At 32.4% G+C, this 16,611-nt stretch overlaps 10 protein-coding genes across 10 annotated transcripts; 4 read left to right on the plus strand and 6 right to left on the minus strand.

Annotated features, from left to right (window-relative positions):
- Positions 1-483: 483 nt before the first annotated feature.
- On the plus strand, positions 484-1,665 carry EIN_296790 (hypothetical protein; the record flags this gene model as incomplete). Its single annotated transcript, XM_004185657.1, has 1 exon — positions 484-1,665. One exon carries the CDS (start codon positions 484-486, stop codon positions 1,663-1,665), a length of 1,182 nt encoding a protein of 393 aa, XP_004185705.1.
- A 250-nt stretch (positions 1,666-1,915) lies between these two features.
- Positions 1,916-2,719, minus strand: EIN_296800 (ribonuclease P protein subunit p30, putative; the record flags this gene model as incomplete). Its single annotated transcript, XM_004185658.1, has 2 exons — positions 1,916-2,377; positions 2,471-2,719. 2 exons carry the CDS (start codon positions 2,717-2,719, stop codon positions 1,916-1,918), a joined length of 711 nt encoding a protein of 236 aa, XP_004185706.1.
- A 1,037-nt stretch (positions 2,720-3,756) lies between these two features.
- On the minus strand, positions 3,757-4,607 carry EIN_296810 (hypothetical protein; the record flags this gene model as incomplete). Its single annotated transcript, XM_004185659.1, has 3 exons — positions 3,757-4,225; positions 4,272-4,357; positions 4,413-4,607. 3 exons carry the CDS (start codon positions 4,605-4,607, stop codon positions 3,757-3,759), a joined length of 750 nt encoding a protein of 249 aa, XP_004185707.1.
- A 204-nt stretch (positions 4,608-4,811) lies between these two features.
- EIN_296820 (hypothetical protein) lies at positions 4,812-5,846 on the minus strand (the record flags this gene model as incomplete). Its single annotated transcript, XM_004185660.1, has 1 exon — positions 4,812-5,846. The coding sequence occupies one exon, from the start codon at positions 5,844-5,846 to the stop codon at positions 4,812-4,814; it is 1,035 nt and encodes a 344-aa protein (XP_004185708.1).
- Positions 5,847-7,040: 1,194 nt separating this feature from the next.
- On the plus strand, positions 7,041-7,859 carry EIN_296830 (hypothetical protein; the record flags this gene model as incomplete). The annotated part of the gene is made up of 1 exon (XM_004185661.1): positions 7,041-7,859. One exon carries the CDS (start codon positions 7,041-7,043, stop codon positions 7,857-7,859), a length of 819 nt encoding a protein of 272 aa, XP_004185709.1.
- Positions 7,860-7,999: 140 nt separating this feature from the next.
- EIN_296840 (translation factor sui1, putative) lies at positions 8,000-8,386 on the plus strand (the record flags this gene model as incomplete). Its single annotated transcript, XM_004185662.1, has 2 exons — positions 8,000-8,188; positions 8,243-8,386. The coding sequence occupies 2 exons, from the start codon at positions 8,000-8,002 to the stop codon at positions 8,384-8,386; spliced, it is 333 nt and encodes a 110-aa protein (XP_004185710.1).
- A 79-nt stretch (positions 8,387-8,465) lies between these two features.
- On the minus strand, positions 8,466-8,786 carry EIN_296850 (hypothetical protein; the record flags this gene model as incomplete). The annotated part of the gene is made up of 2 exons (XM_004185663.1): positions 8,466-8,636; positions 8,721-8,786. The coding sequence occupies 2 exons, from the start codon at positions 8,784-8,786 to the stop codon at positions 8,466-8,468; spliced, it is 237 nt and encodes a 78-aa protein (XP_004185711.1).
- Positions 8,787-11,653: 2,867 nt separating this feature from the next.
- On the plus strand, positions 11,654-13,177 carry EIN_296860 (hypothetical protein; the record flags this gene model as incomplete). Its single annotated transcript, XM_004185664.1, has 1 exon — positions 11,654-13,177. One exon carries the CDS (start codon positions 11,654-11,656, stop codon positions 13,175-13,177), a length of 1,524 nt encoding a protein of 507 aa, XP_004185712.1.
- A 304-nt stretch (positions 13,178-13,481) lies between these two features.
- EIN_296870 (polyadenylate-binding protein, putative) lies at positions 13,482-15,041 on the minus strand (the record flags this gene model as incomplete). The annotated part of the gene is made up of 1 exon (XM_004185665.1): positions 13,482-15,041. The coding sequence occupies one exon, from the start codon at positions 15,039-15,041 to the stop codon at positions 13,482-13,484; it is 1,560 nt and encodes a 519-aa protein (XP_004185713.1).
- A 580-nt stretch (positions 15,042-15,621) lies between these two features.
- EIN_296880 (restnol dehydrogenase, putative) lies at positions 15,622-16,563 on the minus strand (the record flags this gene model as incomplete). Its single annotated transcript, XM_004185666.1, has 1 exon — positions 15,622-16,563. One exon carries the CDS (start codon positions 16,561-16,563, stop codon positions 15,622-15,624), a length of 942 nt encoding a protein of 313 aa, XP_004185714.1.
- Positions 16,564-16,611: the final 48 nt, after the last annotated feature.

The raw sequence follows: 16,611 nt of genomic DNA on the forward strand, positions 1-16,611 counted from the left end.
ACAGGTTTTTCCAAACTCGACAGCTTTTTCGCATGACTGTAATACATTTGTAATTATTAATTGGTATTAAAACAAATGCTATTATAGCCAGTACATTTAATTTGTGTATAAAACTAAAGTTTATTTTTTTGGGGGTGTGTTTTGTGTTTAATCACAAAAATTAAAAAGTTACTGAGCGGAAAGATGTTTAATAAATTGTTATTTTATTGTTATTAATATTCCGGCATAATATGACGGGTTCTTTTTTTGTTTTTACTAAATTAATTAGTTTGATATAACTAATCTGTGGAATTGTGAAAAAAGTTTTAAAGAAAAGAATCATCATTAATCAAAACATCATTATTAATCAACAAACATCATAATTACAATCACAATTCGATATAAATAGTATATAACAATTAAATATATAATTTATTTATTTAAAGTCATTTTGAAACCTCAAAACAATCTATTAAAGTGAAAACGAACTAGAAAATCATACTCATGTCTAAACCAACAGAAAGACGCCTTGATCTTCACACATCAACCTTAGCGGGGTTGACCTATTCACAACAGTCGGAACTTTTAAAGGCTTATAAAGGGGATTTGTCTCAACTCTCTGCAGTCTTCCCGCAGTTCTCTATGGACGAGATTGAACGCGAGTACCAAATGAACAGCAGAAACGTCGACATGACCATCACAGCACTCTTGTGTAAGCCTATCGTTCTCAATCCTAAACAGAACTTCCCTCCTCCTACACTCGAGAGCGCTGAAGAAAAGAAAAAGCTGTCAACCACTGTCACACGTATGGCCAACCTGAAACCAATTTTCATTGAACCTACCCCAAATACAGTTGAAAAGAATACGTATGGTGTGTCTCAGGCTGCACTCGATGAAGCGCTTAAACGAATTAAAATGTCATGTGTGGATGAAGTTATCGTGAAGAATGATGAAGTTGCCGAAAAAGAAGAAGATGTTAAAGCCGATTCTCTTAGTGTCAACGTTCCAGACATTATACTTGAAGAGAAAGAAGAAGTTAAAGAAGTGGTTGAGAAGCCCGAAATTGTTGAACCTACTTCCGTCGAAGGGAAGGACGATCAAATTGAAAATGTGGCTGTTGTTGACATCAAAGAAAGAGAGGAAACCAACGAAATTGTTTTCACATTCCACATTAACCCCGAAGAACGATTCTCAAATGGCAAGGTGTGTGTTGTGGATTACTACGACAACTCGTTAGTAAAATTGGAGAAGGAGTTTGGGATGGCAACGATATTTGAAATCAAAATGAAGAAGATGAGTGGGTTGTATCGTATTCAATACATTGTTGGTGACTTAGTCACCGTGTTACGCGACTTCTCGGTCGATCCAGTCAAAATGCAGCTCAGCGTCGAGTCCGATTTTTATAACATTTCCTTCTCAGGCCCAAGCGACGAGGTTTTGTCAAGAGTCTCCTGGGTCGGTGTGTTCCCATTATATGGAGACAAGAAGAACAACTACATCACTTATGCCAACACAAAAGGAATGAAAGTTGGATCAACCGTTCAAATTAAAATAGGAAAGGAAGCTGGAGGGTTCATATGTAGAGCTTTTGCACAGGAAAATTCGTCTGGAGGATTCATTGGATTTGGAAAATCTTATTTCACTGTTGGAGATTCCAACGAAGTTTTAGTCACAAAGGCTAATTGAAATATTTTTATCATCTTTGTTATATGAACTTTTGTTGTTGTTTGTTACCAAATACAACTTAGCACTTTCCATTCAATTGCTCTCTTTTACACAAGCCTTTATTTTCATATAAAATGTGTAACATTGTTATTATTTTTTTCATAGCTTTAATTTCAAAATATAAATTTGTTGGTATTTTTTAGTAATTGTATTAATTTGAATAGTACAACAATCAAAAGAAAAATAAATTACAGAGCAGTGGCATTGTAATTTATGCCATTATAACACAAGTGAATGAGTTGCACTGGACTGGAGAACGTCTCTTCGACCGAGTAATACAACGCATTGAATTTGTGAAGACAGCATTGAAAGCTTGACCACGTGTTAAGCCAACAGACATCCCAAATTGAAGTAGCTGGTCTGGTGTCATTAATTCGGATGAAGTGAATGCACCGCTTGACAAAATGATATTTCTGCCTTTGATAAGTTCAAAGAATAGTCGTAAGTTCTCTTTTGTTTTATTTTGATCGTCGGAGTGTCTGAGAGAATATTCGGTTATCTCAAAGAAAAGACCACGCGTCAATGCGAAATGTAAAGCCTTGGTGTTTGTGATGAAGTCTTGACGTGGGTCAATTATGATGATGTCAGCAACAACTGAACTGCAACATTCAATGAATGCTTTTTCATTTTCAGGGTAAACAGAAACTAACTCGAAAGCGACACCAACTGTATTCTATCTATTAATATCTTCTATATTTGTTTATATAAAATATTCAACAATACTTTTCTTACATTCAATAACAAAGAAATATGAAAAAGCACAAACAATAGAAGAAATACTCTTCGAAGTGGAAACAATAAAGTTTGCACGAGTCAAATGTTTGTGGTTTGGAAGTGAAGAAAACCCGTCGGATATGGATATTTGGGGTTCGAGTTTGGGAGCCTTGTCGAGTTGTGGAGTATATCTATCTTTGAAATCAACTGAAAAGACAACATATCTGAAGTCGTCTAAAGTGTGGGAGGAGCAAAAAGTAGGGTATGTCTTGTCGGAGTACTTAACGCAACAATCACACATCGGGATAAGTTGCCGATTTCGAGTTTAAACGTTTAAGCATTGGACTAGATTCTTCGAAAAGCGGTAAGCAAAAAAGGTAAAGTGGTAAACTATATGGTTTAATAGAGTTTGATATATTTAAATATAAGAAACCGCGTTGAAATTGCCTAACAAAGTATCAGAAAAGTAAATGACAATTTGAATTTTTTAGGACTACTTTGAATTCACACTCTTGAATATAACATATTAGTATATTTCCCGATTTCTGGGCCATGTTATGCTGAAAAAGAAATCATTTGTTTGATTTTTAAAAAGAGTCGAGCAGTTGGAGTTTTTTTTTAGAGTTACATTTTTCAAGTTTTGACTCCTTTGTAAAAATATTTTGTTTTATCATTGGGGCATTTCACAATAATATCTCACGTGTTATTATTTCTCACACTTAATAATATATTTATAACTTCTTTATTAACATTTTGTTAATATTTTTTAAAATAATAGAAACGTGGTAACACAACACAACTATTTACTTTATTATTAAAAATTCTTTTTTTTTGGGAATGTGATGTTTTATGTGTAGATATATATAACAACTGTATCATTCGTTTTTGTATTTTTTTTAATATGATTGATACATTGTTATCATTTTGTACTATTATCGAGTATTTTTACAAGACCAAAAATCATTATTTTCATGAAAAATAAAACCCGTTTTTTAAATGATTTTTCAAAGTTTCGACTGAAAAATGTGTGTTTTTGACATAATATTAATGAGGTTTAGGAAAAAAATCAAACTATAATTATAATTAAAAAATACATTTAAAGATCTTTAGAAAAAGATGTTTAAAAAAAATAAACAAAAACATATAAATTGATGTTTTTCAAAGATTTAAAAATTATACCACCATTTCTCATTTTTTTTATAATAAAATTGATAAAATTTCGGTTGAAAATTATAGAAAATAATTTTTTAAAATTGAACTATAATTAAAGCTACAATTGTAAAAGAAACAAATACTATATAATACTATTAATAAATTAAAAATTGGAAGAGTAAAAGACTATTCATCATCAATCAAACAGACGACTTTTTCTTGCATTTTCTCGACAACAGGTCCGTTCGTGAGTAAATCATCTATTACGTTTTTAATTAAATTGGAGATGGCTTCGTTTTCAGTATTTTGTGAAAGTTTGATATAGTGGTATATTGACATAAGATGACTTGGTTGACTCAAGACTACAAACTCTTTCCACTTTTCAGACCGATTTTCTACAACAGGGGTTGTCTTGTCAATTGCATCAGAAAGTGTTTTGAGTGCATAGAGGACTTCATCTGGAGTGACCAAATCAGTTTGAATTGTGTTGAAAGTCTCTTTAAATGACTCAAGAAGTGTAGTTGTACTTTCATCTGACAACAATGAAGAAAGTATTGAAGACTGACACGTTGACAATAAAAGTGCGTCTTGAATTGCAAAGAGAACGACCGTCAACAAACGCCACAATTTTAGGTGGAAAATCCCGTGGACATAACTAAACGTGAAATTTGCTCATTGAACAAAACGTATAAAACACAAACTTGAAAGCAATTGTTTGGATAATTTGCATATTTGGGTTGTTTTCATAATAGAGAGGTTTTACAGAAGTAACTGTAGTGCTGAAGTTCTGGGTAGTTAGTCCTTCTGTTCAAAATATATATCGGACACACAAAAGACCAAACTGTATATAAGTCGTCCGATATCTTGTTCAAAGACGAAATGATTTCCTCATAATTTTCACACTCGCTTTCCTCAACAAATTGTATGAAGTCCATCATTTCTTTCTTCATCTCATTAACCACAGGTATTGCTTCTTCAAATTCTCCCATGAATTCGACTGCTTTCAAAAAAGTGATCTTTTCTTTGGGAAATTCCATAGCAATATTATTCGAGTTCACGACTTCGAATATTTCTTTTTCAAAATAGAACTTTTCCATCTAATTAAATAAGTAGAAAAAATATGTATTTTTTACATCAAAACTCTTAGAATAGAAATACATCGCAACAAAACTATTCGTAATAGTAATTTAACTTATAAGTTATACTAAATAGTAATTCACAGAATTTCTGATAAAAGGGTCTCAAGCTGTTGGACCACGCCCTCTGAATTGGTCGCCGATGCACTGGATGTATACGTAACACGAAGTGACGACTCTGATAGTCTCTGGTAATCCTTTTTTAACTCGAGCATCTTCGAGTTTTTTTAAACACTTATTGAAACTTCCGACGTTGTACCTCAAGTGGTTTTTTCTCTCTTTTTCACCTTTAATTCCATCATAGATATTGATATTCTTCATTTTGGTGTATTCTTTGAAAACATCGACAGCAAGAATAGATGGAAATCCTTTAATACGAGCTACATTCTTCCCATTATCGATAATGTTCTTCATCACTTCGATAACTAAATTGTAATTAACACTAAAAACACACTTCTGTGGGTTCTTGAAAAGAACAGATGTTGAAAGTTCCTCAGTCTCATCTATGTCATCTTTAACTCCCATCATCGCAAAGTCATCGATTGTATCTGTCTCATCATCATAAATATCACATTTCACTTCAATATTTTCACCTTCGACTTTGGTGTCGCCATCAGCAGTCTCCGTCTTCTCATTGTTTTCACTCTTCTCAACTTTCTTTTTCTTCTCTTTTTCTTCACCCTTTTCACCTTTCTCCTTCCGGCGACGTGGCTTCTTCTCGCGCTCTTTTTCTATTTTCTCTTTCTCTGACCGGTCTAACAATTCGACAGTCTCCTCCGTTTCAACAAGCGTCGCAAAATCAGAAAGTTCCATCGTAAGTTCTTCATATTGGTGTTTTAAGACTCCATAATCTCGCATGACATGCTTAAGACGAGTCTCAGCCATCTGCTTTTCTTGAGATACTTTAATAACATTCACTTTTTGTATTTCACACCGAAGATTAGCCTCAGTAAGGTGAATCTCATTTTGTGCAATTTGTTTGGACATCTCTATGTTCTTATCTTCAATCATCTTCGATTTAGTAACTAGAGCAGTCAATTCAGCTTTAAGAGACTCTATCTCAGCTATGTGTTGCTTTGCCTTTTGTTCGTTGGCTTGCTGCCGGACATACTCGTCAATTGGAATTGTAATTGTGCTCATCGCTTTCTATTTTTTAGATGCCACTTCTTATTTCGTTTTTATCATCTATTCCATTATATTCATTCTTTTCCTCATTTCCCGTTATTTGGGGATTAACCAAACACAATCAATCAATACAAAAAGGCAAAAATCAACCCTAAGATCTTGCTCTATTTTTGGTACTCTTTTTTGGCAACGTGGTTAAACTCGTAATTAAATATAAATGAAATACACATGAAAGTTTCTTGAAAAGAAATCAAATAACTATAATTCATTTATAATAAAAATATTTATTACAAATGTTGCTTCTTTTTATATAGTAATTGTATAACTGTTATATAATATTTTTTATTTTAATATTCAATATAATTCCATCATACATGGTTCAATTTAATAATTGCTCGTTAATTTATATTGACAGCAATAATATAAATGTTATATGATTGTTATTTATCACAACCAGTATAATAATTACGTGCTATGATTGATAAAAATAAAATCAAAAAAACATTATTTTAGATAAATAAAAAAAAATAGTTTAAAAATTATTATATATAATTACATAAAAAATATTATATAAAATTAAATACTCTATTAGACTTTATGGTTAATTATTTTAGGAAAAACGACTTGTTTTACTTTGTTTAACTATATATTATTAGTAAATATATTATTTGATGTTAACTATACATTAGATAGACATTCTTAACTATATTAAACTATCAAAAACTATAAAAACGAAATATATTTTGAATTACAAAAAGTAAGAAAAAACGGTTCATAAACTAGGAAAAAAGAGTTAATGAAGGTATTGTTTGTATTGCTTTTAACTTTATCAGTTTTTGCAACAGAAGAGTCACAGTCGGCAGAGACTGATTTTGGAACGTCATTTATTGTGGCTGTTAGTTGCCTTGGGGGCTTTGTTGTTTTGACTATTTTACTTGTCCTCGTAATACTTATTCTCTTCCTTGTAAAGAAGATGAAGAAGCAAAACACAACTTCAGGGTATGACTCAATTTAATTAATATTTTAATTTGTTTTTCTTATCGAAATGAAACCATTTCTATTGTACAATGGTTTATTACTTTCTAGTATATCTATCTCAGTAACGAATTATATATTATAATACAGTTAACTATATAAAATAATAATTCATTTACATTTCAAATACGATGCAAATTAAAAAAAATAAAAAAAGAGAAAGAAAAATACACAATGTTGAATCCAAACGAGGTCACCTCATTTTCACTGAATTCATCAATTCAACAAAACCAAAAACAGAAAGAAAAGGAGTGGAATTATAACGGACAGCAAAGTGCACAATTTTATGATTTTGTACGCACCGACGAACTTTCATTTTCATCATCAAATTGTATTGTGGAACCAAAAGTCATCGAATCAATCTTGACGTCAGCTGAGAAGGAGATTGAGTCGTTGCGGAATGTAGGAGGGTTTAAGGCTGCTCCATCGGGTTTAAAAGAGGGATATGTGACCGAGCCTTCCTTTGAAGAATTGCGCAAATACCCAATAGATGTTCTCAAGTGTTTACCCGTGTTCAAAATCAAGAGAGTACCTTATGGAGAGATAGTATGGGAAAACGTCGATGTTACTGACATTAACTTGGCTGTCTGCGTCTTCATCGAAAAAGGATCTGTTGAAGTCTATCCTGATGGGGTGCAAAAGCCGCTTCTTGGCCAAAAACTGAATAAAGCGGCTACTGTCACTTTAAATGGGGTTGTCGAAGCGCCGGAAATCTTCAAGAAAATGTTACCGAATATGATGAAGAGACTTAATGTCATAGACCACAACGACGAGACGAGGTCAGTCACATTTACTGTTCCACACTTCACGAAATATGCCTTTATTGAGGAGGAAGAGGAAAATGAGCAACAAAAGAAGGAATGCGTTCCAAATGGGGGGATGGAAAAGGAACATATTCAAGACATAGAGAAGGTTGAAGATATGCAGAAGTATCACTATCCCGTTGTTACGTTGGAGAAGTGCAAAATCTGCCCATTCGAAATTGATTTTTGATTTTTAGGATATCTCATCGTCTTTTTGAGTTTTTACGATTGTATTTTAATGAAATTTTACCTCAGTGTGGGAGAAATTGAGTAAGATATTTCAACAAAGAAGTAGGGTTTGAGAAACTGTAAAAAAAACACCACTTTTTCATGTCAGAAAAGCAAGAGACACTCATCACAAACACTGACCAACTCGTCGAAGATTCAACCATCTCGGGAAAAGGAGCGTTTGTCGTTCACTTTCGTATCCAACAGCGTGGTAAGAGAAAATGTCTGACAACGATCAGTGGACTTCCTGAAAGGTACGACATGGAACTTATTTTGAAACATTTCAAACACGTTTGTCATACTTTACATTTCCTCTTTGTATTATTCAAGTAACTTACTGTGTAGACATTCAGTTGCAACGGATCGCTCGAAAAGAAGGAGACAGGAACTGAGATGAAGCTGACAGGAGACCAGAGAAAAGCAGCGTCGAACTTCTTTATCACAGAAGGGATTTTGACACAAGAGAACATCAAAATTCACGGATTTTAAATTGAGTTTTAAGTTGTTGCGTTCCGATTTTTGATAAAGACAGGTCAAGATGAAAAAATAAAGAAAAAATCAATGAGAATCACTCCAACTTGGTACGGCCAGACATCAGTGACAAAAGACGCATATTTAACTCCGTAACACTTCTCAGGTATTTGTGATTGTTAATATCAATGGTGTAAGTCTTATCATCATCAGTCACTTTGAGAGATACTATTTGTTCGTCATCACGATATTTCATCGAATAACGCGCCTATTTATTAGTTCTTAAAATGTGACAACGAAATTGAAATTTGCAGAATGAAAACAATTAAAACAAGTAAAAAGAAGTAAAAACATTTGGGTTCTTCCGAAGAAGATCTTCTGCAAAAGCTCGAAATTGCTCAAGTGTCTCCACCTTCATTCTATGATTATTAAATTCTTTAAAAAATAGTTCTGATAATGTATTTGAATTCAATAGTACATTTCTATTTGGTATAGTTTATTTACCAGAGTTAAAACTATAGTACATCGACCAATAAATTACTATGAAAAGATAGAACTTGGAAGACTAATAAAACACATGTCAGACGAGGAACTTAAACAGGTCTTTGATGTGTTTGCGTTTGAAGGGACAGACTACATCACAACTGTCTCACTGAAACGTGTGATGACTACACTTGGTGAGAAACTTACAAACGATGAAATTAACGCGATGATAAAAGAAGCTGACGCGGACAAGGACGGAAAGGTTTCCTTTGAAGAGTTTAAAAAAGTTATTTGCGCACAATGATTGTGTGTTTCACATGTTTAAGTGCTTTACATTGTTATATCTCATTTCTACTTTTTTTCGCTTATAAAAGAGTTAAACTATCGGTGTTTCTCTTTGCTAATTAATTTATAGTAAAGTGACTTCCCCAAGGTGTGCAAGTTAAAATTTTTAGTCTTTTTTACAGGGAAAGGGCGTGCAAGACTAAATTTCAGTTGAAAAACATTTTATTAAAAAATGTTATTCATTTCCAAATTGTTTCAAAAAACACACAACCCTTTGGTGCTTGAATTAATAAACTACAAAAAGCAAATTAAATTATAAAAATTGGGTTATGGTTTGTCTATGTGTTTAATGTAAAAACTGTTTTGTTTCAAGACGTGAATAAATGTCGATGTCTCTTGTGTCAGCGTAATTCAAAGCGACAAAAAGAAGTATGATAAACATTATATTTTTCTCTGTGCCGTTTTATAGCAAACAATAACAAATAGTCTGTTTAATAGGTGCAGTTCATTGTCTCAAATCGATGTGTGCTGTTGTCCAGAACTGGTCCTTCGATAATTTCCATTGGGTCGCTTTCCCGAAATTGTTGCTTAATTAATTGTATTCGAAGTGTGAAAGTTAAAAATTGCAACGTCACAAGGTGTGCAAGTTAAAGTATAGTTTAGTAATAACTTCAAAATTATAATTAATAATTAAACTAAAAATAATCTTTTTTTTTCAAAATGTCAAAAAATTAATGATTCTATTTTTTTAATAAAAAAATTATAAATGAACTATACCTTAACTTGCACACCTTGGGAAGTCACTTTACATAAATAATTATATTTATAATTATTAAGATAAAGATAAAGATAAAGATAATTGTCAAAGTAATTTAAAGTGACACCCAGAAATACTCTCATTCCCAACATCACTTTTCATTTTTTTGCTCAACTTTTAAATAAAAAACAATCGTTTAAAAAAAATAAAAATAATAGTAAAAAAAAGCACAAAAGCAATAATTTGTATAAATAATTATTATAAAGTACGCGATGAAACACTTTTCATAAAAATGAAAAAGTAGTCCAACTCAAATAGTCTTTTGTTTTATTGGTTCGCCATTATCAATAAAACAGTCAATTGTAAAATGTGTGGTTGCTTTCTCCAAATTCAGTCTTGTTTGCAAATTATAACTGGCAAATTAAATAAAAGCGTTAGTCTCTGCATGTAGTAACCGTCCAGATGTATTTATTCAATCGACAATTGACTAAAAACGCAATTAACTTGTAATTTTGGTTACCGGCCAGTAAAAAATCAAAATGACCTTTTTCTAATTATAAAATCATTGAAAAATAATTATAATTGCTCCTATTTCTTTTATAACCAGTTGTGGGGTTTTTTAAACACAAATGGAGGGATATTAATCATACTATTAGAAAAGTTTTAAATAAAAACAATAGTAACCATCAAAATAATAAGACAGCAAAAAATGTAACCAAAATTTTTAATGGACACTAGATGAATAATTCCTTGTTGTTTAATTTAAAAAGTCCGAAATATATAAATATAAAATGATTCGCCATTAATTCCGTAATTCGATTTTTAAAATACCAAAATGGCTTTTTCGAATTGAAAAAACAAGCACTTGTTTTTTCAATTTAACACTTATATAACACTTATGTTATATAAGTGTTATATAACATAACAAATATGAAAAAAAACAACGACCATTTTTGACTTTTTTACATTATTTATAATATAAAAAAGTTAAATAATAATATTTTTTTTTGTTTGATATTTTTATGTACTTTCCATCATTTAGTTTCCACGTCATTTATTTATCGAAATAAAAACACAAGAATAAATAAATTGGTCAAAATAATCATAAACTGCTTGATTTGTTCAATAAATATAAAAATAGATATACAATCTATCAATTATTGAACTAAATAAAACCTTTTGGAAAGTTTATTCATGGGAAATTCATTTTCTGAACGAAGCCTTGGCAGAAGAACCTAATAAATTGAAACTAAAACCGGCAACAAGGAGTTTCAAAACACAAAACGAAAAAGTAGAAAAATTTCGTAACAATGTTTTTATTATGTAGTTTTTTTATAATTAAAGCACTACATCAATAATCTACAGACCATAAAATTGAGTAGACTTCGAAAGCATTTAGTGATAATGGTTTATCGACTGTTAGGTTTTTAATACATTTGATTGTTATAACTTGACAAGTAAAAAATATTTTTTGTATATGAAGCAAAAAACTACTTAATTTTTAAAAATATTTTTAAATAATTATAAAAAAATCAATTATAATCTATTTTTGGAATCAATTCAACAATATCCTTCCATACTAAAAATAGAAATTCATCCTTTAACAACTTTGGAAAAGGGTTTTGATTTTCGAATCAAACCAATTTTTTAGTGTAAAAGAGCTCTATGATTTCGAAATATTTTAATTAAAGTTCTAAGGATTCATTTCAAAAGATGGTTGAAAGGGTATTTAAGTGATCTGCATTTACAATAAAAGACAAATGATGAGGAATTTAATTATATTATGCTTTCTATTTGTATTGGTTTGTTCACAAAACACAAACACCGAACAAGAACCGGAACAGAAAGGACGAACACTATGTTTCACCGAATTTATTGCAGTTAATATGGATGCTGAGAATGTGAAACAAAACAATGTATTCAATTGCTATGACAGAATAGATAAATACCAATATGATATAAAGGGGTTTAACATACAATCGGTTTGTTATATTTCAACGAAGAATTCTATTGTGAATAAAACTTCAAATCGCCTTGGGAGATGTGGAGAGTGGTTGGAACTTGTAGGACCAAGCGAACAAAAGGTGGACTGTATGGTGGCTGGATCAATAGATTTTGAACTCCCTGATACCCCAGATATGGCAGACAGAATTGTTGGATTGTCTTATTCACTTTTCAAAAGACTGACTACTTATTCCGACGAAACACAAAATAGTGTCCAAGTTACACTTTCTGAAGTTGCTTTTGATATTGGAATTCCACCAACGTTATATGTTATTTCTAGGACGGAGACTGAAGCCGTTATTCAATTCACAGATTCGAATAAATTGGGAGAAAGAGTTGGAATCGAGAAAAATGGAAATGTTCTTGTGTATTATAAACAAGACGATGATACCTACACTGTCCCACTATTCAAAGAAGCTTTGAACATCCAACTCATTGCCTATGACGATGAAAAAATAAGATTTTTGTCGGTCAATTTAAATACCATTAACAAAACCACTGCGACAATTAGATTCAATGCAGACAAATCAGAGCCTTGCACATTCACAGCAGAAACTCAAATTGTGGGAAACGATTTGGGGGACGTCAGATTTAAAAAATGGAGTGTTTGGCAAATTAATCCAGACTACTCTTGGAAACTTTTCCCCCCGGGTGCAGCGTCCGTTGAAATGAACATGTATGGACTTTCATTGATAGGTGTTGAATATCCAGCCCCCATGAGAGTACAAAAGCATTTTTTGGAACTAAAAATGGTGTTGGATGTTGAAGATGCAGATCAAATACATGCAACACAGACGCTACTTTTGTTAGACACCAAATTGGCTGTTTTCGATATCAAATCAATTAAGTTGATCAAAGACAATTTGGTGTATAAGAAAACTAAAAAATCGAACACTGAAATTGAAATTGGAGTCTCTCTTGCAAGCACCTCACTTGAATTTACAAATGTCATTGGGGTTGTTCTTAATTTTTCAAATCCACAAAAAGTCGTATTGAAAAAAGCGTACTTAAAAAGAATAACTTCACTAAAAAATGGCGAAGACTGTGACCTGAGGACGTTCGACTGTTTAAACACTGAATGCTCCATAACAAATACTTCAATAGATGAAGGAGCTATTCCTTTTAAAACTGGATGCATTCCTTATTGTGGATCTTGTCGAGATGGAAATGTGTGTACCACAAAAGGGAAGTGCATTAAAGAGAAAAATAACAATTTAAGAAGCTCTAGTCAACACAACTTCCTTCTGCTAGTTTTCGTTCTTTTGTGGGCTTTAATTTGACATTATACATTTTTTGATATTTTGACACGTTACAACACATTAAATTTTTATGTAATGAGTATAAACAAATTATGTTTATATTTATTCTATCGCAACATCTTTTTCAGTTGTTTGTATTAAACTTAATGTATTGAGTTGTTTTTATTGCTTTGGATGAGTGTTAAAGTGAAACGAATTTGTAAAGTTCGTTTCACTTTAAGAATTACGACCTTGTTGCAAAATATCATGAGAAAATAATTATAATATAAAAAACAAAAAATTGGGGTTTTGGAGATTTAAATTATAATCCAATGGCGCAATAATCTTATTTCTTTGTAACTGATTCATGAATTTGTTCGATAACTTTGATGAGTTGTTCGTGGTCGTCCATCATTGGGAGTAAGACGGAGTATTCAATTGATTCGAGAAGAATACCAGTAATTCTTCCAATCATCTCTTCGTCGTACTTCTTCAAATTCTCGACAAATGTATAAATCTTCTCTCCAAGATCATTTCTCATATTATCAGTGACTTCAATTTCCTTCTTTGGCTCCGGCTTTTTCTCTTCTTTCTTTTGTTCATACTTCTTCTTTTCAATCTTCTCTGATCTCTCAACTCTTGGCTTCTTGGGTCCAACTGGTCGTCTCTGTTGTTGTTGTTGTTGCTGGAAGAAAGCACCCATTTGGGCACCAAACATCTGGAACAATGGAGTCATGTAATTCAATGGGAATGCATTGCCCATTTGGTACATCTGGTTGGTCATAAACTTCTCTTGTCTGTTCATGAACTTGCAGACTTTCCATCCAAGCTCTTCACCTTTGGTCATCGCCTTATTAAAAGCTTCTTGTGAAGTGAAGCAAACAAAAGCAATACTAGTTGGGACCTTTTCATAATACTTGACACGAACAGAGTAAATCTCACCACAATCGGCAAAAGCGCTTCTGATCTCGGCATCAGAAGTTGGTTCTTTCAAAGTGTTAATGTACATATTGAAATCTTTGTACTTTCCTTGAATATTGCTCTTAATTTCAAGACTCTTTTGTAACCAAACTCTTGACCTCTCACTTCGGCTCATATAATAGTCAACCTTAATTTCACCCTGCCCAAGGACGTTGTTCTTTGGAGCAGTTAAAGCCTTCTGAGCATCTTCTTCATTCTCAAAATCAACAAATCCCATGGCAGTTGGGTGTTTGTCATCACATGCAAACAAGACTTGGAATTTATTGTCAGGATTCTTTCTGAGTGGTCCGAACGTTTCGAAGTATTTAACGAATTGTTCTTCATTGACGCTCTTATCGATGTTTGAGACGTACAAGTTGGTCTTCTTGTTCTTCGTCTGTTTTTCAAACTTTGCAACGATGAAATTGTCCTCCCCAATTTTTGCCTTGATTTCAGCAGCATTTTCAACAGCCTTAAGTGCAGCTTCAATAGTTCTGTACTTGACATATCCAAATCCATTTGATGCACCATTCTCATTGACAGACAACTTAACTGAAATGATTTCACCAAAAGTCATAAAGACGTCTTGCATCTCTTTCTGACTGACAGTCTTCTTGATGTTTTTGACAAACAAATTGGTCTGTGTCTCTGTTCTTTGCTTGAAATCTTTCAACGACCAAAACATGTTGACTGTCTTCCCATCAATCAATGCCCCGTTCATCGTCTCTATCGCTTTCTTGGCTGCTTCGTGGGTGTTCATATTGACATAAGCAATAGCAGTGTCGTAATGCTCGTTACGGCTGACGTGGACTGAAGCAACCTGCGACTCAAACTTGGCACTGATCTCTTTGTACAACAGAGATTCAGTCACGTTTTTGCTCAAACTTGAGACAAAGATTGTCTTGTTATCATCAAAGTTTGGGAAGAGGTTCTGAGGAGCGGACATTAATGTTTGAATAATAAGTAAGGGTTCAAAAGGAGAAATAGGAGGGTTTCATAGAGAGTCTTGGTACTATAATGGAAATGAAAACTAGAATAACAAATTATATTATACATTGTTATTATTTTAATTATAACTTATTGTATAAAAAAAATTGATTGGCATTTCTATTTGATTGTAACGATTTGTCGACCTACAAAAACACAATAATGGTTTTCTGTTTGTGAAAAGACAAATTTCCCGAAAACACACACAAAATTGTTTAACTTTACTTTTTACCATATTTTTTCTTAAAAAATTAATAAAGACCCTTTATTTTATGTTTATTTTTTATTGTGATTTCTTCAGTTTAAATTAAATATTTAAGGGTTTTAATTTTTGTTTATTAAAAAATAATGTATTATAAAAAATTCATTAGTAATACAATAAATGTATAGATTAAAATTTTTCAATCTTAAACCAAATTTTTAATTTATAAATAACAAATTTCAAAATAAAATATGTTCTAACTTTTGATAGTAATTAATTATTAATTTATTAATATTATATTAATTATAACTTAAACATAATGGATAGAATTTAAAAATTAATTCATAAATGGTTTGACAGCTTCCATTGAGTCGTCCCACAATTTTTCTAAAAGTGTGTCATCATCAAGACACTTGTTGTGCTTTCCAGCCACTTTACAGTCTGCGTGGTATTCCCCGTTCGCGACATTTTCTTCGTTCACGAGATATAAAGCAGTTTGAACACCTTCGACTGGTGATTTAAAAATGACTCTCAGAACCGGTCCACAGACAATTTGCATCCAATATGGGAAGAACTGCCAGAGAGCTGTTCTGACGCAACCCGGGTGTTCCGACACAGCGGTGATATTGCTATTCTTTTTGGAGAGTTGCTTTGCGAACATCGCCATTGCCAATTTACTTTCACAATAATATCTCATTGACATGAATTCCTTTTCTTCAGCAGTGAAAGGAAAAACGGTCTTTTTATAAAGGAGTGAGGCAACTGAAGACAAGTTGATAACTCTCCCATGGACTTTTTCTATCTTTGGTAATACCAATTGCGTCAATAAAAAGTGCCCCAAGTAATTGACCCCCATTTGCTTTTCAAAACCCTGAGCAGTCTTTCCATATGGCACTCTCATGACACCCGCGTTGTTAACCAATATGTCGATGTGATCAACTTTGGTATTCAACTCTTCCGCAGCTTTTTTCACAGAAGCCATATCATTTAAGTCCAAATGAATATGTGAAAGATCACAATCTTTGTGGACAGATTTGATCTCTTCTATAACCTTTCCAGCAAGTGTATCGTTTCGAGACATTGAAATTATTTGAGCACCGCAATCCGCTAACTGCTCAACTAATAACTTACCCATGCCATTGGTGCCTCCTGTGACTACAATAACTTTGTTGGTCAAATCACGGTGAGAGTGATTGACACCCCCAGCTGCATAAAGGCGGACTAACACCAAAAAAATGGCAATAAACACTGATATACAAAGCAATGATACCAAATCCATTTGTTTTTCAAGTTACCCACTACTCGTTCTGAAATATTCTCAATCGTT

Source organism: Entamoeba invadens, assembly GCF_000330505.1.
Source record: "Entamoeba invadens IP1 unplaced genomic scaffold scaff_1105074725273, whole genome shotgun sequence".
NCBI lineage: Eukaryota > Evosea > Mastigamoebida > Endamoebidae > Entamoeba > Entamoeba invadens.